At 47.0% G+C, this 23,604-nt stretch overlaps 1 protein-coding gene across 9 annotated transcripts in view; it reads right to left on the bottom strand.

The window, feature by feature from the left end:
- The window catches only part of TSPOAP1 (TSPO associated protein 1), a 3,887,333-nt gene that overhangs the window by 3,142,783 nt on the left and 720,946 nt on the right, over positions 1 to 23,604 (bottom strand). For all 9 annotated transcript variants that reach the window (XM_069614850.1, XM_069614845.1, XM_069614847.1 and 6 more), the window contains exon 4: positions 16,578 to 16,754. In XM_069614850.1, the coding sequence (XP_069470951.1) occupies positions 16,578 to 16,754 (177 nt within the window). The remainder of the gene's footprint in view (positions 1 to 16,577; positions 16,755 to 23,604) is intronic.

Below are 23,604 nucleotides of genomic sequence, written 5' to 3' on the forward strand. Positions count from 1 at the left end.
CAAGCCCCTGTGGGCCAAAGAAAGCAAAAAGGACAGAACCATGGGGATGTCACATGCAAAAGGATCCACATTCTGAACTCTGCACCAGTCGCAGAACTTACGCCAACGGCAACGGTACAGAGACTTAGTTGCGGGCCTTCGGGCCGAAAGCAACACCTCCATCACGTCTTCAGGGAGGTCCCAATCCTTATACCTCAACCTTTCAGAAGCCAAGCGTGAAGGTTGAGGGATCCGACCTCTGGATGGAGAACCTGACCCCCCTCCCGTGAGAGCAGATCGTCTCGGTAGGGAAGACGACGTGGAGGGCAGATGGACAAGTCGAGAAGGTCCGGGTACCACGTCCTCCGAGCCCACGCCGGAGCAATGAGGATCATCCGGGAACCGAACTTCCGTAACCTCCGCAGCACTTGCGGGATGACGGGGACCGGAGGAAACGCGTACAGCAGCGGGAACGACCACTCCACCACGAACGCGTCTCCTAAGGCTCCTTTTGGAGGAAATTCCCGCGAGCAAAACCTTTCGCACTTCCGGTTGACACTGGAGGCAAAGAGATCCACTTGAGGGGTCCCCCAAAGGGCGAAGATCTCCAGGAGAATCTCCTGAGCCAACTCCCACTCGTGAGAGATCGTGCTCTGCCTGCTCAGAGCGTCCGCCGTCACGTTCTCGACTCCGGCCAGATGAACTGCCGAGATCGAAACTTCCTGCTGGATGGCCCAGAACTCGAGCTGCATCGCCTCCCTGCACAGAGGAAGTGACCCTGCCCCCCCCTTTTTGTTGAGGTAGTGCATGGCCACCGTGTTGTCCGTCAGGATCAGGACACTCTTCCCTCGCACAGTCGGCAGAAAAGCCTTCAGGGCTAGCCTGACGGCCCTCAGCTCCAACAGATTGATATGGAGTCTGGACTCCGACGGAGACCAACGACCGCTGACTGTCAGCCCGTTGGCATGAGCTCCCCACCCCGTGAGGGATGCATCCGACACGATCGTCACCTCCGGCCAGGGAAGCCAAAACGGAGCCCCCTTCATCAAGTTGCCTTCGACGGCCCACCACAGAAGGTCCCGGGCGACCGAGGGCGGCACCTGAATCGGGTCCGACATCCTGCCGGAGGACTGCGACCATTGCATCTTGAGTGCCCACTGCAAAGATCTCATTCGCAGGCGAGCCTCTGGCACCAGAAGAATGCAGGATGCCATGAGGCCGAGCAACCTCAAGAACTCGAACGCTGGGAGCGTCTGGGCATGCTGAAACTTGCGCACCATCTGCTGAATGTGAAGAGCCCTCACCTGGGGAGGAAAACACTGCCCCAGGGAAGTGTCGAGCACTGCTCCGATGTACTGGAGCCTCTGCGTTGGCGTCAAATGGGACTTCTTTAAATTGAGGGAGAAGCCCAGCCTGTGAAGGGAGTGGCAGGCGACGGACAGATGATCCAGGACCTGCTCGGGAGAGCTCCCCCTGATCAACCAATCGTCCAGGTAGGGGTAGACGTGAATCCCCCCTTGCCTGAGATGCGCTGCCACCACCACCATGAGCTTGGTGAAAACCCTCGGGGCGGAGGTCAAACCGAACGGCAGGACCCGAAACAAAGTGCGAGTCGCCAACCGCGAACCTCAGGTACTTCTTGTGCTTGGGATGGATCGGCACATGGAAGTAAGCATCCTTGAGGTCGAGTGACACCAACCAGTCCTGAAGCTGAAGGGCCTGGAGGACTTGAGAGAGAGTAACCATCTTGAACTTGTCCTTCCTGAGGAGTTTGTTCAAACCGCGCAAGTCCATGATGGGTCTCAATCCCCCGTCTTTCTTGGAAATCAAAAAATAAGGGGAATACCATCCCTTGTTCCTCTCCGCTACAGGCACCAGTTCTATGGCGCCTTTCTCCAGCAGGGCTTGAATTTCCTGCGCAAGGAGCGGATCCGGACACTTCAAAGAGAGGTTCCCCGGTGGATTGTCGCGAGGCCTGTGCCGAAAGGGAAGACAGTAGCCGTGGGTTATGATCTCCAGAACCCACACATCCGAAGTAATGGCACGCCACTCTACAAGATGCTGCGCCAGCCTTCCCCCAACCGGCGAACCATGGGACAAGGCCTCATGACTGAGTAGGAGCGGCTGCGGCGTTACCTGAGGGCAAAGAGGCAACTGCCCGAGCGGCCTTGGCACCACGGGTACCCTGTCGTCCACCTCTGGTACCCCTGCGTTGGCCCCTTTGACTGCCAGCTCCTCTCGCTCTACCAAAGGACGAGTAATAGCGAAAGGAGCCACCCCTCCACTGCTGTCCCCTAGGACGAAAAGGCGGAGGTTGGCGAACTGCAGCGCCCAACGACTTCGCTGCAGCTTTTGAGGTCTGCAACCTCTCAAGGCTCTCGTCAGCCTTGCTGCCAAAAAGATGTTCACCATCAAAGGGCATGTTGAGGAGCCGGGACTGCACATCAGGAGCAAACCCCGACTTCCGCAACCACGCAAACCTGCGTATCACGGTGCTCGCCGCCATGGACCTACTGACGCATTCAGCTAAGTCCAAACCCGACTGAACGGACTCACACATGGCATCCTTACCATCCTGGACCAAAGCAAGGAAACCAACCCGTTCGTCCCCTTCGGGAATATGTTCAGCCGCTAACGCAACACAGTTCCACAGAGTGTGCGTGAAACGTGACAAGGCACAAATGGAGTTGGCCGCCTGAAGCGCCATACCACCAGAAGAAAACACCTTCTTCGCCCAGCCATCAAAACGTTTGTCGTCCCTATCAGGAGAGATGGTAGGGTACGACGCCTGCTTTGCCGGGGCCGTGGCCGCCTGCACCACCAAACTTTCCGGAGTGGGGTGCCTGGTCAAGTAGCAGGGGTCGCCACTGGCTGGACGGTATTTCCGCGACAAGGATCTGCCCACTGCCGGGAGACTCTCCGGAGCAGTCCAAGCCGCCGCCACCCTACGCTGTAAAGCCATATGGAATGGCAGAACCGGGTCAGATGGGGGACCAACATCAAGGATGTCCGTCAGATCATCCTGCACAAACTCCCCTGGGGGAGCAGACCATCCCAGATACTCAGACACCCTAGCCATAAGGCGCCGGTATGAGGAATCGGCATGGGAGCCAGGCTCAGGCCGACCAAATTCCACCTCCGGAGAGGTGTCCAGACCACTAGCATCATGCAGCGACTGCCTCAAATCGTCAAATTGACTATGGCCCGAGACAATGTCATCCGGCACCTGATCAGGAACCAGGCCAACCGAATCCTCATCCGCCTCCGAAATATAATCCAAGAGGTGGAAAGGCACCTGAGAGTGCCTGCTCTTAGCCAGAGCCTTCCTAGGGGGTACACCCGAGACACGGGGCACCTCCGACACGAAAGGCGTCGATGGCGTCGAGCGAATCGGCGCCGCCGTCGAGAAAACCGGCAACGGCGCCGAGAGGATCGGCGTCGAGGAAATCGGCGTCGACGTCAGATGCAGCGCCTCCAATATCGGCGGCGTCGACACAGCCCTCGAAGCCGGAGCCCCGAGCGTGTCCCTCGACGACCTGAACGTCGACGGCTTCGACGACTTCCTCGGAGCCGGAGCCTCGAGAAAGCCTGTCGACGCCCTCGACGCCTCAGACGTCGATGTCTTCCTCGAAGACATCACAGGTGCACACGGTCTCGATCGCGTCGAGGACCGGGACCTGGAACGGGTACGGCGAGAACGAGCCTCCTTGTCCGAACGGGACCTCTCCCGTGACTCGTGCCGACCACTCTTGCGAGCGGCGTCTCTCGACCTCACACGGCCGACCCCACTCGGGGGCGCGGACGGTTGAGTACCCTGCGACTCAAGAATCGCCAACATTTTCTTCCCGAAGGAAGCCCATTCCTCCGGCGTCGCACGGCTGGTGGGATAACCGACGTGCCGGGCAGAGTCCTCGGAAGAGGACCTGGAAGGCGACCGGTGACGGCGCTTCCGAGAACGCCTCGAAGAGGCAGAGGAGTGGCGAGACCGACTCCTAGAAGAAGACCGACGAGACCTCCGACGATGACGCGGAGAGTCACCCCTCGAATCATCCGTCGAAAGCCCCGCCGACTTCGACTTCCGGGGCTTGGACACCCGACCTACCGACAATTTCTTCTTACGTTCGCGTAAGGCCTTGGAAGTGAGCGACAGGCAGTCGACACAGTCATCCGTGTCGTGGGCCTCCCCGAGGCACCAGAGGCAGGCGTCGTGCGAGTCAGTCACCGACATCTTGGACCCACACACCCCGCACTTCTTGAAGCCCGGACGCGGGGTTGAAGACGAAGTGGAAGACATCGCTGCGAAGGAATATTCACAAACGAACAGGCTCGAAGAACCAGAAAGAACAGAACTCCAAAGAGTCGAGGCTAGAACCGAGAAACACGAAGCAACACGTTCGCGGAAAAAACGGAACTGAGGCTACTGGCGTCGTGCGTCCTACTTATCACATCGGATGACGTCGGACGTCGGAGGAGGTCCTCGACGGCGGCGCATCGACGTCATCGACGCAGGACGCAGACGCCGAAAAAGTTTCCGAAGCAGCACAGCTGTGGTGATTACTTGATTACTGTCATAGATATGGAATACGTCGGAGGACCCAATCCCCTCGAAGAGGTCCACGTAGCCACAATTGCTCCAAGGATCTTGTCTTCATGGGACACCTTCAGGGACATCAACACGCCCGACTGCTCCTCCTCCTGCAACGGTGCACTGTCCCGTTGTTTCCCCTTAACTGCAAAGGATTCCATGTTGGTGCCCTGTTGCTGCACATCCTTGGTATGTCGGCTAATAGGCAGGAAGGCAGTGAGTAGACCCTCCGCTATACAGCGTATTGCACGCCAGCGGGGACAGGGCAGAGGGGCATCCCCACAACAAGGGTGGCTGTGCTGTTGGTGATTTCCACACCCTGTGACTGCGGGTAGGTATCAGATGACCAGTATTTTCTCCACACAGTGCAAGGCGCAGTTTGTTACAATAGTGTATTGATTAGTTCAGCAGTAAGACAGCGCATCTACACTGTGTATTTGTCTTGTCATTTCTGACGCTTTAACTTTTCAAAACTGTCAGTGACCTGCAACTGCGGTCTTCAGAGGCCATCATTTGTACATCTTAACACATTTCAGAATAAGTGACTTGTAGGTAATTGCTGCCTAAGGAGGTGTTCTCAGTAGTTCAAAGTCTTTCTGGCAGGTCTTATTATTTTATTATTATTTTTTTAACACAAAAACCTTGTGCATTTCGGCATAAAACAGAAAATGATGCATCTTTCTACTTTTCTTCTGAATCGTGCCTCTGTTGCTTTGAGATCTCTCAATTACTTGCATGGTGGCAGTTTTAATTGGGACACATGGATGTCATCAGGCCGGTGCAGTCAGTAAAATAACCCGGTGGATTAATACATTCTCTGAAGCGATCTGTGTGGAGCCTAAAGACTAGGAAACATCACCCACCCGGGTAAGCCGTAATAGGCGTCCGGAGGGTGACCCGGTGTCCCAGATTCAGGATCTGCTGGCCCCACAATCCACAGCAATAGTCTGAATGCTGCGTAGAGTTTAACTTGAGGGGAGACAACATCAGAGCCAGAAAGTCAAGTGTTCGCCTTGTGGAATTCTTAGCAGGAACCAACAATAGCTGCTGCCAGCTCACTATCTCCACCAAGGCTCACCGCAGCTGATCCGGGACGTACCCTGCCCTGTGGCTGACAGGTCCAAGTGCTGCTGGCTCCCCCGTGCAAAGCTCACAGCTCCACCTCTGCACCGCTGCACTTCATTGTGTTGTATTTGGCAGCTTCCCAGCGTCACAAGCAAGGAAGCCCACGTGGTGATCCACTGCCTCACAGGAACCACTCCTCTTGGCCACAGTGCTCAGTGAGCCACCTCGTCTGCCATCTTGTCTCCATAGGAAGCAAGCAGACCGCCCTCACTACAAGGCTCTGGGCAGCAGCACCAGCACCTAATTCTTGCCCAAAGCAGGTTAGATTATCCTGCAGCGTTCCGGAGCGGTGATCGGGCCAAACAAGGATCCAGCATACCATAAAAAAAGGATCAGTTTCAGGATTGGAACAGGAGCTCACACCAGACACATCCTCACAGCATGGACCCTGGCCACACCCTCACAGGAGGTGGTTTTAATATTGTACATAAAGTTGCCCACCTGAACTCTCAAATACACCTCTCAAAAATGCTGAAGACTTCAGGTAACTCCAAAGGCCAGAGAAGTTGAATTAAAAACTAAATAAGGGTGAGGACGTTGGAGGTGGTCCCAGCCCTTGACCGCCATGATTGTGCAGTGTTGTACAGCTATTGATACAGCAGTCTTTTCCACAGTGCCTACCTGCCTTTTTTTCTTTCTCCAAGTCGGGTTCATTCTTTTGAGAACTGAGGCATCTAGAACAGTGGCACAGGCAGTTATTGGGGTGGTGCAGGGCGGGTGACGGGTAGCTCCTGAAAAGCCACCAAGATTCTAAACAATTCATGGTGTAGTCCTCATAGGGTGATGAATGTTTTCAGTGGAGGATCCAAAATATTACTTCAAATTAGCACAAGCGATCGACCATAGACCAAAGAAATTAAGGGTGGTGTGGTGGAGTTCCATTCCCCCGCCACTGAAAATATTTACACAATATGTGCTGAAATAATGCATTTTGCAGGACAATTTTTGAGACAAATGGGATTAAAAAAAACACAATATACAATAGTTTTTCTAGGCAAACATGAAAAATATTAAGTGAATTTCACAATTCATGGGCAGTCATGCCTGTGGTTGAGCGTACATTTTTCCTCAAATTAGCAAAAGAGACTAAGTGTAATAAGGGAGCCCAAACCTAATATGGATTGGGTTCCCCCTAGACATTTCTAAAAATATTTGTGCTGCAATTATGCATTTTGCAGCACAATCTTTGAGAAAAATTGGATAAAATGCCAAACAATTTACAATTGTTTCACTAGGGAAGCAACACAAATATGCAATTAATTGCATGCTTCATGGCCAGTATTTTGAGTAGAGGGGTCACAATATTTACTCAGATTAGAGTGAGCGACCGAGCATAGTGAGGGATGCAAGAATAATTAAGAGACATTTAAAAAAAAATAATGTGCTGAAATGATGCCTTTTCCAGGACAACTTTTGACAAATATTAGTTAACAAGCCATACAATTTACAGTTAGTTCTCTAGGGTAACAAATACAAAAATGCAGTAAATGCCTCATCACCAACAGTACACTACATAGGAACACTTCATATAATTTTCATGAGGCTGCAGTCACAACCTATCTATGACAGTAGTGATTACTGGCATAGATAGGTTGCGGCAGCAGCATTGTGTGGCTGATTTAAAGTGACCATTAACTTTAAATCACACGCATGAGGTACTGCCACAACCCATATATAGCAGTATTACTGGCATACCTACTGGCATAGATGGGTTGTGGCTGCAGCTACTATGACAGTTAGGGTCACTGCAAATCACATGCATAAAGCTGCTGACACAATCCATCTATGGCAGCAGTCTCTGCAAAGGATTTACAGTGACCAAACCTTACAAACACATGCGCACGCAGAATCATGCCAAGACACATTCTAAGACTGCTCCCAACATTCGGGCACAAGCTAAATACTCACTGAACTAGTCTTGCACAAAAACACAATACATTAGATTGAAACGCACACGCAAGCATAACATAACACAATCACAAAACACACACAGACCATACTTACCTTATGTCTCCACTGTGTCTTCACGTCAGGGGAGAAGGGATATGGCTAGGCAGCACTGCCACGCCACCAAAATGGGACAAAAGAAGGCACACAGTATCAGTGCACCCAGTAAGCACTTGAAATCCAAGGGCGAGTATTTCAAGTCCTTACGGGGTGCGCAGCGTATGCAGTCATGCCACTGTTGTTGCCAAGCAACCCTGTGAGTGGCACGCTGCACCGGACACACCAGCGCACCACTTACAGAAGGCATGGGGTGCACTGGGCACCAGGACGATGCCACAGGGGACGACCAACCCCCCCACACCCAGCTCCATCCCTGATCTAGATTCAACCGTGCTAACAGCAGAGAGCGCTGAACGTGGGAAGTATGACAGTTGCAAGTCTCACTCCACAGCTGACAGCAAATACACCAGTAATGAAGCGGCATCATGGACAGAAATAAAGAGAAAAGAAAGAGACAGCAGGTTGGGACTGGCGAAAATGCAGGTAAACGCAAATGGGGCAGGGCCAAGCAGAGACTTTAAAAATGTTGCGCCATTAAAGCCCAGCCCCAGAGAAAAGCACAGGGGAATGTTGGCCAAAAGGAAAAGATGGACTTAAGGAACTATGGGAAAGGGTAGGATGTCAATTCAAAGATTGGCAGGAGTATATAAGCTATGCCCTCGGACCAAGAATGAGGGATGTTATGGTGAGGTCGGAAGGAGAGGAGGTGGACAGAGAGACCAGGTGAAGGACAGCAGAAGGTGGAGAGGAGTGCTGGGGACTTTGTGGGATTGTTGGATGGAAGTACAGGTTAGGTATTGAGTATGAGAGAGCGTGGTACCAAGCTTGAGAGATTGTAGTTGTAGTATCAATGAGGAGGCAGGAAGGTATAAATATAATTAAGGGGTTTATTTGTATGTTTCAATTACAAAGATATATACTTAAAAGGGGATATGAAAGGAGTCTCTGAAGGTAGCTGCTTCAGTCTCTCCAACTGTTTCTCCAGTGCTCCACTTCCACCTCCACATTCTCCTTCCAGAATCCCTGTAGATTCCACATAAGTGCAGCACATGTTACCATGCTACACATCCCTCTTCTTTCTAGCCAAGTCGTTACTCTCCATAGTCCGTTAAGTACATTGGTCTCTGGTATCTTCTTCCAAACCTTGATACTGACATCTTCATTCCATTTGGTACATATATAGAATTTACTTGTAAGGAACATTTCTGATTACCTCTATTTTCAACCACATCACTTTTATCCTCACTCTCACTATTAGATTTCCTATTCACTCCCATCACTCTTCCATTATTCCATACTCTTCCATCACTGGTTCGTACAGCATGTTTAAACACCTCAATAACTTGGATAGGATCAGACCACTTCATGCCTTTTACTCTCAAAGCCTCCGGCAACTTCACTCTTACAAAACATCCTACTTCCAATGCCTCATTACGCTTGAATCTTTTCCTATCATACCATGCTTTATTTCTACTTTGTCTCTGTCTAATCATATCAACAGCATTACTGGTTCTCACTCCCATATTTACCACCTCACCCATCCATCCAGGACATAATTTGGTGGTTGCTTTTCTACCTCTGCTCAATTCAAATGGTGATACACCAGTAGAAGTGTGCGGAGTAAACCTGTGTGCCATAATGACATTTCTAACTGCTTCTTTCCAGCTCATTCCGTTAGCCCATGTCCATCTAATGGCCTCTTTCAGAATCCTGTTGTATCTTTCTACTACACCATTTGTCTGTGGATGATAAACTGCACTAGTCACATGTTTAATCGATTTCTTCACCAAATACTCTTCCATCTCTCTCGAGACGAATTGTGGACCATTGTCAGATAGGATAACTCCAGGATATCCTTCCCGACCACATACCTCTTCTATGAAACTGATAATATTTTTAGTAGTGACACTGGACATTATCTTCACTTCTGCCCATCTTGTTAAAATATCAATAATAACCACACAAAACGCTTGACTTCCTTCACTCCATATGGGACCCATTATATCAATCCCTACTTTCATCCATGGTCTACTCGGCACATCAGTCATAACCATTGGATACTCACGACTCACACAACTCTTATCAGACTTATTGCAAAGGATACAGTTTCTTATGATCCTCTCAATTTCCGCATCACATCCCGGCCACCAGTATGTATTCCTTATCCGACACTTGGTTTTGGAAATGCCTTGGTGCCCTTCATGTCCCAACTCAATTATTTTCTTCCTGAAATCTTCAGGTGGAATTAATCTGTCTCCTCTAAACAAGTATCCATCTTGTACGCTCAACTCATCTCTGAAACTCCATAATCCTTGCACATCTGCCTCCTTGATCTTATTTACAGGAACATGTCTATTGTTCATATTTTCCATCACAAATTGCAATTTTACATCTCTATCCATGGCTTCCATCCATTCTTCCTTATCAATGGCTGTGTCCTGTAACATACATATCATTTCTTGTTGATGCTCATCACCTCCATTTTGTAACGCTCACCTGATTCCCGCAGAGGCGCCGGTCTTGACTGGGTGAATGCCGTATCTTCAAAGGTGATGTCTAACACACGGTTGGCTCTTTGGGCTGGACCTCTGTGCACTGTATGTCTGACTCGAAGAGTAAGATGTCTGCAGATAGAAAATATGGGATTAATGAACTGGGGTTATTGGGTGCCTCTCTCCTCTTCCCTTTCTCTTCTCCTGTAGAACCCCAAAGGTTAACACCCTCACCTTAGGTAAGTAAACGCCGAGCTCTCCATCTGCCTCGGGGCAGGGTGCCGTAACCAGTTTCTTCACTGGATAAGGGTGCAGGCCTCTTGACCTCAGAGGACTGCTGTCCGTCATTAACTGCATCAACGGTAAGTTCTGGGCACTTCAAATGTCAAAAGTCTTTTGTAATGATATCTCTTGTTTTGCAGGGTTCCGGCGATGGCGGATGGCGGGCTGATGAGAGTTGAGGATCGAACCCGCATGAGGAATAGAAGCGCCTGGAAGCACGTAAGTAAGCGCTTGTAGCCTGCTTCACGATGCGCACTAACTGTCCCTTTTATCTTGCAGGTACAAGTTCGGAGCTTTAGAGAAGCTGAAGGGTGCTGGAATACCCACTGGATTCGGCGTGGGAAGGAGTAATGGCACGTGAGTAATAAAGTTGCCCAATGTCTTTAAACGCACCTTCTTTTGTCTTTCAGATGCGGGATGCAGTGCGAAGACCTCCGGAGCATGCGAAGAGTAGGTAAGCCTTTGTCTTTCAGATGCCGGAATGCAGCGTGAGGCGTTGGTGACAGCCGATGGACCAGGTAAGAGATGCGCTGCCACTGAAGACCGTAGTGCTAACCTGTTCTTTCTTTGTCTTTACGGGTGCTGCTGAAGACTGGATTCCAGGATGGTAAGCCTTTGTTCCCTTAGGCCCAGGATCAGAAGCAGAAGACACGATGAGCGTTCTGCTGCAGAGAATGCAGAATAACGCAAAGCAAGATTCATCCATCGGGTGTGGTTTAAATAGCCTCCTGTAGTGCTTAGGTGTCTCCTTCCACAGCCACGCCTAAGAAAAGAGTTCCTGCTTTCCAGAAGAGTTCCAGTGTTCTGAACCTAGGGAGTGGCTCCTGCCCCACCCAACAGGAAAAGTAGTCCCAAACAGAAGAGGATCAGGGGTTCAACTGGCAGGTAAGTAAGCAGCATGGTCTGCTGCAGGTAAGTCCACCCAAGCATTATGAGCCCGGCGCTTCCAGCGCTGGGACTGGGCATCTTTATGAGCCTGGTGCCACTGGCGCCAGGACAGGGTCCAAAAGGTCCCAATTGGGACTGGCTGGCACTCGGAACCGGGGTTATGGGTCTGCTTCCAAGGGAGTCGGGCAAGTCCTGATCTTTTGGAAGCAGAGATCATGACACATTTCCAGTCTCCTCTTGGACATTCGTAAGCCTAGACAAACAGTCTGCAACATAATTCCTCACTCCTGGAATATACTTAACCACTATATTGAACTCCTGCATTCTATGAACCCATCTTCGTATCCTTGCTGACACTTTGTCCAAACCTTTGTTCATAAATAGTTCCACAAGTGGTTTGTGATCTGTGTTTATCTCAAATTGTGTCCCCCAGACAAAACTTCTGAATTTGTCCACTGCCCATACAATAGCCAAAGCCTCCTTTTCGATAGTTGCATACGCCTTTTCTGCTCCCTTTAACAGACGTGAAGCAAATGCAATAACTTTTTCCTCTCCATCATGTAGTTGCGCCAATACTGCCCCCAGACCCACATTACTGGCATCCGTTGTGATCACTGTACGCTGTCCTCTTACAAAGTTCTTCAGTGCAGGTGCAGTTGTCAGAGCATTCTTTATATAATTGAATTCCTTCTCACAATTTTCACTCCATTCATATTTAACATTCATCCTGGTGAGATCCCTCAATACAGCTGTGTGATCAGCAAATCTTCTAACATATTTAGAATAATACTCGGCCATTCCTAGAAATGTTCTCAATTGTTCCTTATTGCCCGGTGTGGCCATATTATTGATTGCAGACATCAAATCCTGCTTAGGTGTAATTCCTTTCTCTGATATAACATGGCCTAGATATTCAATTTCCTTTCTATGAATCTTCGACTTCTCTCTGCTCAACGTCATGCCTATCTTGTGCAATTTCCTCAATGCTCCATCCAAAATTCTATCATGCTCCACTTGGTCTTTAGCAAATACAAGAATGTCATCTTGAAAGAATATAATGCCCTCATCACCATCAAAAATTCGATGCATGGTCTTCTGAAACACTGAAGCTGCCAATATAAGACCAAATGGCATCCTCCTATACTGATATAAACCCTCCGGGGTTATAAATGCCGTCAGATGCCTTGAGTCTTTGTGCAATTTGATTTGGTGATATGCAGAAGTAAGGTCTAGAGTCGAAAACACTTTTGCCGACCCCATTGTTGATAGCAACTCTTGAATGTTGGGAAGTGGGTGTCTCTCAGGAATGATGCACTTGTTTAGTTCTCTGAGATCAATACACACTCAAACTTTTCCGGAACTCTTCCTCACCACCACCAATGGTGATACCCATTCTGAAGCATCAATCCTTTGAATTATGGCCTGTTCTTCTAATTTCTTCAATTCGCTTTTGACCTCATCTCTCATGGCCAAGGGTACATTCCTCAGTTTCTGGGCAAATGGTTTACTATTCTCTCTAAGCTGTATCTTGGGCATAATCCCTTTCACACATCCTATTTCATCTTTGAACACCTCTTTTTTCACTGTCTCTGTAGACATCTCTTTAGATTCAATCATATATAGACTCCTCAGCACTGGCATCCAATCTGACTTTCAGCCATGCCTGATGCGTCCAACTCAACAAGGGCATTGTTCCCTTTCTTGGCACGTAGACTTTTCCTTTGGTAATTTTATCCTTAAATGCTAGTTTCGCTTCGAACCATCCAATAATGTCTATTTTCACACCACCATAAGCACTTGGATTAATATCCGACTCATTAAGCCATCTTGGACCCATTCTTCTCCATATCTTTTCGGGCAACAGCGTGTATTTTGCTCCTGAATCAGTCATCATTCTTACTGGAGCATCATTTATCATGATGATGGTCTTGGGACTCTCCAGTTCCATGCCATTCACAGTATCACTAACAGCAAAGACACATTCTTCCTCTTCATATTCTTCTGGACCTCCAATCCAATTCATACTTCCTTTATCAACCCTACAACATCTGGCCATATGGCCCTTTCCATTGCAGTTTTTGCATATGATGTGAATAGCTGGGCAATCAGGACTGTTAGCTAAGTGCATGGAACTGTCACACCTGAAGCATGTCCTAATCCTTCCTCTGCCTCTCTGGTTCATTTGACTCATTTGAGGCCGTCTATTACTCAAACCGTCCTCTGTTGTATCCTCCATAACCTTGTGCGAATCCTCTACCCCTTACATCATTACTGTATCTGTAAGAGTTTTGCATCTTGGGTTCTTCTTTCCGTTTCACCACAGCATTTTGATTATTCCCATTATCACCTTTTGTCACTTGAATTGCATTGATAGGGTTTTCTGGTTTCAGAGTAGCACTCTTCACCCTATCCTCCAGTGTCTTGACACAATTCTCCATGTGTTCAACTTCTTTGGCTATACGCAATACCACCTCCAAATCCGGATCATCTTCAGCCCATAGTCTCTCTCTAATTTTAGCGCTATTGCACTCCAGCATGAATTGATCCCAGAGCCTTTCATCTAATTGTGGCCCAAATTTGCAGTTGTTAGCCAACTTTCTCAATACAGTTATAAATTGTTCCACACTCTCTCCATTTTCTTGTGATCTCTTGCCAAACTTATACCTTTCCAATATTGTACTCAGTTTCTTCTCATAGTGTTTATTCAATTTAGCAATACATTTTTTGTATTCATTCATATCCCCTTCCTCATCAGGTAGTTCCGGTAAGTCCTCATACTTTTCTTGTCCTGCTGGTCCCAAACAGTGAAGTAACAGTGTTTTCTTTCTCTCCACACTGTAGTTTGTTCCACAAACCACTGAAGCATAATGCTCAAACGACTTCAACCATCTCTTCCATGGTAAGTTCGGTTCTCCAGCTTTGAGCAGAAACATGGCTGGTGGCGGGACACTGTGAATCGACATATTGCCAGCTGCAGACTGGTCACCTGCTCCCCTGTTGCTAATGATTGCTGCAGACTTCTTTGCAATATCACTGCCAGGCTCTTTTATTTTCACATTCAAAACACTTCCTTTTGTGTTTGGTGTACAACTTCCTGAATATCACCATGTATCTCACTTAGCTACTGCTCTGTACAGGTACTGGGACGAGTAGGAGCATGAGCGAATTGCTAGGTCCTCATTTAAATGTATCTTTTTTTCTTTTTTTTAAATTAATTTATTTATTTTCCTCCACATGCGCTGCCGTAATCAATATAAATATAATTTGCTGTGCCACTTTATCAGTTTCTTCAGAGGGCCGGGTCCTGGCCTACAACCATCTACGATCGCCGTAGCAACTGCTAATCCAATCTAATATGGCCGCCTTTGCGTGACGCGCGTCACGACGTTGCGGGTCCTTTACTTTAAAGCGCTCGCGCTCGACTTCCTTCAACGCTGCGAGCTCGCGGTAAGCTCCGGATGATGCTATGATTCACTGCAGCGCGAGATGCACACGCGCACAATCAAACACAACCGTGGGTCCAATTGGACATAGGTATGCTGCTAAACACACTGTTTTCCCTTTTTTTTTTCTTAAATATACATGAAGACAGGATACTTTCAGGGTAATTTCACGCTCACCTGCCGATTCAGACTGCTTCACTTTCGATATGGTAACCGCTTTCCAAAACGTCCTCGTCGCCAAATGTAGTATCAATGAGGAGGCAGGAAGGTATAAATATAATTAAGGGGTTTATTTGTATGTTTCAATTACAAAGATATATATTTAAAAGGGGATATGAAAGGAGTCTCTGAAGGTAGCTGCTTCAGTCTCTCCAACTGTTTCTCCAGTGCTCCACTTCCACCTCCACATTCTCCTTCCAGAATCCCTGTAGATTCCACATAAGTGCAGCACATGTTACCATGCTACAGTAGTGATTGGGGTGTGTGTGCCAAAGAGTGGAGGGCAGGAAGTGGGAGATAGGAGAGTGTGAGTAGGAGTAGGGGTGAATGTAGATAATGGAAGGTGAGAGAGGAGCAGAGAGAAAGAGCATAAGAGGAAGAGAGAAAATGATGGTAGAAGAGAGGAAGTAGGTATAGCAGAGGAGGTTTGAGAACAGAAGGGATGAAGTGGTAACAGGCGGGAGGAAAGAGGAAGGAGTGTGAGAAGAGAGCGAAAATGAGGTAGAGGACAAGAGGAGGGTACACAAGGGGAGAGAGGTGGTATAGATCGGAGAGGGAGGTAGAGGACCTAAGAAGATCAAGTGGGAGAGAGGGAGGCAGAGAGAGGGAAGGAGATGGTACAGAGAGCAGCAGAGAAGAGGAGAGATCAGAGAAAGTAGAGAGAGACTGAAAATCATCTTCTTGACATCATTGAAACCCAACGTGGGTGCCCACCAGATTAGGGAACCTTAGTAAGTCCCTGAGGAAGCAAGGTAGATACGGCTACTGCCTTTAGTCTCTTTGTAAGACCAGGCAAGCACTAGCCAGTAGGGATTACCCAGCTATAATCTTTTTAATTACATTTTATTGGGAAGGGCGGGGGCCCAAGGGAAAGACCAGGGACACCACTTAGTATCGCCTTTATGCTGTCATTTAACAGTTACATTTCTTATATATCCTGTACTGTATGTATCCGTATCCTCAAGTTATTGAAGCCATCTGTGACATTCATCATTCAAGCAACTCAAAACAGCACTCTTTTTGAAACTCTTTGAAAATGGCAAACAAATAACAAAACCTTTGCCCTTTGGCATACTCCCACACCATGCAATGTCAATGTTTTAGCCATGCCTCTACAATTTGCCCCTCTCCCTCTTTCTCTTTTCCTGTTCCGCACTTCTTCAACCATCACTCTGACCAGTATTACAGCGCCTCCTTTATGCCTTTTTCTCTGAAGCATGTTGAACTATTTTCCTTATTGTTCTTTTCTTATGAGAAGTACTCCTTAATAAGTCTTACGTCTGCTCTTCTCAGCTACGGCTTTGGCTGTGTTATGTAAAATTATTTGAGAACCGTCAAGCACTCGCTTAACCTACGTGAACTTAAAAATGAAATAAACATGGCACTGCACTATGCACACAGCATTATGGAACACAGGCTACATAATGCTGCATAATTTGCCTACCCCACTGTGCTGCAACCAGAAAGTTAATGCTAACAATTCACTTGCTGCAGACTGACTATATTTGGCACTAAACAAAACCAATAAAATCAATACATTTTTTGTATGCTCCTTACCTTTCCCATTGCCAGTTTTGCCTTCAGTTCACGACACTCCTGTTGCAGAGCCTCAATTTGCTTATCTTTGGAAAGAAGTGCACTAGCTTGTTGTGCCAGATCTTTTGCTCTTTGTCGAGCAAATGCTTTCTTACACACCTCAATACTGGAGCCTTTTAGATGTAGAGGTGTGTTCACCTACACATGAAGGATGAAATGTCAGTGGAATATTTAAAAAATCCAACAATAAAGTACTTGTCATAGACGTTTGTAATCTTGGGTGGTACCCAATGAACACTTTATGGACAAAGGATTTTAAGCGGGCACCACTTGATAATTACTATAATTTGTTGAGTTTTAATAAGAATTATGGTTAATGTATGGAGTAATGCACTAAGGAACCACCCAAGGCACTAAAACAGCAAAATCATATGGTACTTGACACACTTGGAGAAATCTCTATGTACTGTGTGCTCACCCTAACGTCATAAGACCTTACATTTTGATTACTCAATCAGGAAAATCATATCCACAAAATTGATTCATATTTATAAACCATCTGGTACACATAAACGAGGAAAGCAGATCCGCATGTGTTAACATAACAAGGCCAATGCATTTTTTTTTTTTTACAATAGTCCGTAGTCGGGGTTGGATCTAAGAAAAATATACTTGAACAAAAAAAAGGAAAAGACAAGCATTATAACAGACATATAGTCACATTAGTACATGTGCCGATTCAAAAAAGCGAGATAAAAAAATACCTTACTCAAATCACCAATAAACAGGACATAAGTAAAAACCTTAAATATAGATGTAGCTGATGAATATACATTATGTCAAGCACCAGCAATGTACACAGAATTTCTAGGCCATGTAACACCTGTTTGCTAGTTAAAACGAGCTTGTTCTCCAATAACATACACCCAAACAGGCTGCCGGTAGTAATCAGTTTAGGGGAAAAAGAAGATAAAAAAACAAACATGCCATGAATATTTGGACAAATAACAAGGTGAACAAAAACAATAAGTAATCCAAAAAAAATCCCTCTGCTTAACAATTCAAAATGATGCTGAGTTGGCAAAGCATGTGGCCTGTTTTCAATTGTAAACCCTACTTTAAATTCGGTTTCTATATGCTAGGCAGCATGCGTAACGTACGTCACATAGTGATGTCAACCTAGGACATCATCAGGCGGACCTCATGACATCATAGGCCGGGTACGGGAGTCCGATTAAGGTAAACAAACGTCCGGAGATGTAAAAAAAAAAAAAAAAAGATGTTAAAAAACAAACATGTTTACCATTTATAGTTGTGAGATACAGTCAAAAAACATAAGAATGTTGCATACTTTCAATTCTGATCAAGCTATCATCAAGTAACTAAGAAAAGAAAGGTAGACAATAAGACATTTAAAAAAACGAACCTATGCCCAGCCTATGGAGTCCAGGGGTCGAAATTAAGATTGGATTGGATAAGCAGGAGCTAAAAGCAGCTCTTTGTTATCCAGCATTGACCAGTGACCAGGAGCTACCACTGAGGAACAAGGAGCTAGCACATGGTGTGCCCCAAGTGTAACTTCCACATACAATGCAAACGTATTATTTTGTCCAAAATGTATTATTATTTAAATGGTGTATAGATGTGACCTAATGTTTATTTTTAGAGTGTCCCAAATGCACACAGTTAAATTGAGATAGGTGCATTTGTTCGGCATCTATGTGCCTGGGGAGCAAAAAGTAGCTCCAACTAGCCGTTGCTATCAAGCTAACCAGGCTCTTCTAGGCTACAAGCAGGAGCTAAATAGCTCCCAGCTCCCCTCAATTTCAAACACTGGCGTCATACTGCACGTTAGGTGGCTGCTCGGCATATAGAAACGGAGTTCAAAGTAGGGTTTACAATTGACAACACGCCTAAGGCTTATGCCATCACAGAATACTTCTGAATTGGTAAGCAGAGGGATATTTCTCAGGATTACATATTTTTTTAGCACCTTATTTGTCAAAATATTCATGATGTTCGTTTGTGGTGGCAATTCACTGGTTAGATATGTTTCCGCAGGTTTTGAAGACAGGCCAAAAGGAAAAAGTAACTGCATTCTGTGAGGAGTCAGTAATGAGAGCCGGACACAAGATATATGTATTTTCAAACAAAGACATTTATTCAGATAAAAAATTGGTTGGGAAACTGCCTAACTGGCTCTATTCCAAGAGGAATTTCCCTACCTAAAAATCAAAACTAAAGATCAGTCTGTGTCAGGAAGTCAGTAACTGAAAAGCTGTCCTTGTGTCCAAAACGTCCTATCTTAACCCTCACACTAAAACAAAACAAAGGGTTGCAAGGAGATGTCTTTTTCTTTATGTTAGCAAAAGTGTTCAATTCAAAACCAAAATGTAATAATGAATCCAACATAAATGTTCGCAAGGTCCCCTTCCCCTGGTCGCTCAAATAGAATGGAATACGTTCCACTTGAATTAATAGTTCCTTTGTGTCTTTACTGAACTCACACAAAGTCCTTGTTTAAACCACATGTTTTGCAACAGTCTTTCTGTAAGATTTCCTTTAACTCTGCAGATTGACTGGTGTACTCCCCTGCCAGGAACCTTCAATCAATCTCAACCACCTGGTGTACTCGCCCGACAGGTTTTCTTTTCTAGTTCTTTCCAGATCACCTGGTATACTCTCCGGCCAGGACTCTTTACATAACTTCAACTGCCTGGTGTACTCGTCTGCCAGGACTTCTCTTAATTGATTCAGAGTTCCTTGGTTATACCACTGTGAGGTACCTGGTATATTTGCCTATGGTAACACTTGTCAAACCGCTCCTCCACACTGGCATCTCATGCATTTGGATTGGGGCTTGTCTTTTTAATGTGCCTTGTCTGCATTCAAACATTTCTCTTATTGGGTGCTGAATTTGTACTTTGCCTTGACTACATTCGAACCACCTTCTTCTGCTCTTTTCAGCATTAGCAATCTCATATTTATCAAACACTTGCTGGCATGCTTGCCCCAGAGTCCCCAGTTAGTTTGGGCAGACTCACCAGACTCTTCCAGCGTCTCCGACTATGCCTGCGCCTTTGTGGAATAGCTGCTTCATTCGCTTTCCGCTCTGGAGTCAGCGGATGTCTCTCCAGCGTTGTGTGTGGCTCTGTGGCCACACACTGGATTCTTCTCTTGGCCTGGACCGACGAACGCTGCTTCCACGAGCAGCCGGACAACCAGGAACTTCTACATGGCTCCCTGTATTTTCCTGCTCGTCTACAGCGCCTTTCCTTATGCCCCAGTAACCTACTTTGTGTGCCTCGCGTTCTCGAGCCTCGCCCTGGAGTTCCCCGTCCTCTCCTGCTCTGCTCGATTTGTTTGTGCGGTCACCATCTTTAAATGTCCTGCGCACTGTAGGCTTTGAAAAACAACTAGCCTGCATGCTGTACTTCGAGTACCTGTCATTTTGCACAAACTCTTTCATCCTCCTCCTTGTCTCAGTGCCCAAATGATTATGGGAGTTGGAGTCCATGGATGTCAATAGGATTATAATTCTCAAATGGATTTTCTCAGGATTTTTATAATAAGACATATTAGAAACAGGAGGTGATGTGTATGAGTATTGGGTGTTTGGGCCAAAGGTGGGGGCCAGACTAAAATATTGTAAAGACAAGGTTTCTTGATATTCTCTACAAGGGGGAACCGTTAGATGACAATAGGCAATTAAGGTGTTGGGTGTCAGAGTCTTCCTCGTGGAAACGGGGGAGATACTGTGTTCCATCCAATTAAGTCATAATATCTCCCAATAGTCACCTCCTCCCATGATTTTCCCTCATAAAGCTGCCCCCAGGGTCAGGATCAGGCAGCGGCTGCCTTCCCTATGCCACATGGGAGGCGATTCCCACTGAGGAATCCACAATTACTCCACTGGATTCATCCCAATTCCTTCTGTGGCATGGCAAAAGACGTAAAATGCACCATTTATGTGCGAATGTTTAGCCAGACACAAAACATTGCATTTCAAATGCCCTGAAGAACTGGCACTGAATGCCATTCCAAAGATGGTGCCCGCCATTCTGTTCCCTGTTTTTAAGTTCATATATGCTTATTCATGCATCGTCACCACAGCATTGGCAGTGCAGATGATAGGACACTTAACCATGTAATCAAAAAATAGTCCATAGGCGCCCCTCTGTGAGAACGAAAACAGCCCATTTACATGTTCTTTGGGAAGGTAGCCACTCGAGAGTCCGCAGCCACACTTTATCTCACTGTACCTTTCACAGATGGGAAGAACAAGTTACTTACCAACTGTAACGTTCTTTCGACTGTATGTTCCTCCCACATATTCCTCATCTCATGATAAATCGTTATCTCCAGCTTCGCTGCTTCGGAAAAAAGAAGAAATTCTCGGCAGAGGGCACTGTGCTCGAGGTCGTGGTGTCGATTGTCCCTCGACGGACTCCGTACTCTGTCGACGTCACCGATGGTATAAATAGCTCGAGCCGCGCCCGTTGCTTCAGTTCTGCTTTTTCGATGAAAATATAGGAGGAACACCCAGGCGTGCTCCATGACAGATACATTCTTCGTGAGAGGAAAGTGTAAGAAAATGTAAACTGTACTGCGGGGTAGGATGGGAGGGTCGATGAGGAATACGTGGGAGGAACATCCAGTCGAAAGAACGTTACAGTTGGTAAGTAACTTGTTTTCCGAATGGATTGTGTCCTCCCACGTATTCCTCATCTTATGATAGGCTCCCATAGCAGTGGCAATTTTGGAGGTGGGAGTACTAATTACAATTTTCATGGACAGAATGCAGAACTGCCTTGGCAAATAACCCCTCATTGGAGGAGGCAGTATCCAAGCAGTAATGCTTGATAAAAGTATGCATTGTTTTCCAAGTTGCGGCTGAACAAATATCTGCTGCCGTAACTCCCCGCTTTAGAGCCGCAGAAGTAGCCATTCCCCTTGTAGAATGGGCTCGAAGCCCATCTGGTGGGTCTTTTCCCGCCAATCTGTAGCATTCAATTATGGCCAAAATTATCCAGCGGGATATGGTCTGTTTTGTTACTGATAAGCCCAGTTTATGACCAGTATAACCCACAAACAGTTGGTCAACTTGTCGTAATTTAGACATCCTTGAGATGTAAAAACTAAGAGCCCTCTTGGGATCTAGTCTGTGCAGTCTCTCCTCTTCCTTGCCCAAGTAAGGAGGAGGATAAAATGTTGGTAGTATTATTTTTTGTGACAAATGGAAGTCCGAAACTACCTTTGGTAAAAAGGACGGTTTAACCTTAAGGATCCTTATAAAAAACAGTATATGGTTGTTTGCATGAGAGAGCCTGAAGTTCACTAACCCTGCGGGCTGATGATAGGGCTACAAGAAGGTAGTGCTAGTAGCCTCAATGGACAGGAGTGCAGAGGCTCAAAAAGGTATGAAAGTCAAACATTTTAGTACTAAATTTAAATCCCAAGTTGGGACATGAAAAGGTACTGGAGGGTGTACGTTAGTAAGCCCTTTTAAGAATTGAATGATTAATGGTATTTTGAAATATGAAACCTCTTCCGAGGTGCGCTTGAAAATGGACAGCGCAGCAAGGCATCCTTTTATTGTTCCTATCTGGAGCCCCAGATTGGCTAGATGTAACAGAAAAGAGAGCACCATTGGAGTGCCACATTGAAAAGGGTCCACATCCTTATCTTTGCACCAGTTACTAAACCTGTTCCAGCGACATCTGTACAAAGATTTTGTTGCTGGTCTTCTGGCCGAAAGCAAGACTTCCTTTACGTCATCCGGAAGATCCCAATCCTTGTATCTCAACCTCTCAGAAACCATGCATGAAGGTTGAGTGTCTTGACCTCTGGATGGAGAACCCGACCTCCCTTTTGCGACAGAGGATCCTCTCTTTGTGGAAGACGTATTGGAGGGAAAATGGACATGTCTAGAAGGTCCGGGTACCACGTCCTCCTGGCCCAACCCGGGGCAATTAGGATCATGGTTTTCCTGAACTTTCTCAACCTCCTGATTACTTGAGGAATCACGGGGACTGGGGGAAACACGTACAGCAGTGGAAACTTCCACTCCACTACGAATGCGTCTCCCAGAGCTCCTCTTTGAGGAAATTCCCTTGAGCAGTACTGATCGCACTTTCGGTTGATCGCGGTGGCGAACAGATCCACTTGATGGGTTCCCCAAAGGGTGAAGATCTCCAGAAGGACTTCCTGAGCCAGCTCCCACTCGTGAGAGACCAGGCTCTGCCTGCTCAGAGCGTCTGCCGCCGTGTTCTTCTCTCCGGCTAGGTGAATTGCCGATAGAGAGATTCCTTCTCGTATTGGCCAGAACCATAGCTGCATTGCCTCTCTGCACAGTGGTAGTGACCCTACTCCTCCTCTTTTGTTGAGGTAGTACATGGCCACCGTGTTGTCCATCATTATCAGGACATTCTTTCCCTGTACAGAGGGCAGAAAGGCCTTCAGCGCTAGTCTGATTGCCCTCAGCTCCAAAAGGTTGATGTGTAGTTTGGACTCCGATGGAGACCAACGACCGCTGATTGTCAGATCGTTGGTGTGTGCTCCCCACCCCGTGAGTGAGGCGTCCGTCACTACTGTTATCTCCGGCCATGGTTGCCAAAAAGATTCTCCCTTGAGAATGTTGTCGTTGCAAGCCCACCATAGAAGATCCTGAGCAACTGCGCTCGGGACTTGCAGAAGATCCGACATATTCCCTGAGAACTGGGACCACTGAGTTCTGAGTGCCCATTGAAGGGATCGCATTCGCAACCTGGCCTCTGGTACTAGGAAAATGCAGGATGCCATGAGGCGAGCAACCTGAGAAAATCGAAGGACGGTAGACGTTGGGCATTCTGGAACTTCGTTACCATCTGCTGGATGTGGAGAGCTCTCACTTCGGGAGGCAAGGCTTTTCCCGAGGAAGTATCCAAGACTGCTCCGATAAACTGGAGCTTTTGGGATGGTATCATACGAGACTTTTTGAAATTGAGGGAGAAGCCCAATTTGTGGAGGAAATGGCAAGTGATTGAAAGATGTTCCTGAGCTTGTCTTG

Source organism: Ambystoma mexicanum, chromosome 9 (genome assembly GCF_040938575.1).
Source record: "Ambystoma mexicanum isolate Mex_15411 chromosome 9, UKY_AmexF1_1, whole genome shotgun sequence".
NCBI classification, from domain to species: Eukaryota; Metazoa; Chordata; class Amphibia; order Caudata; family Ambystomatidae; genus Ambystoma; species Ambystoma mexicanum.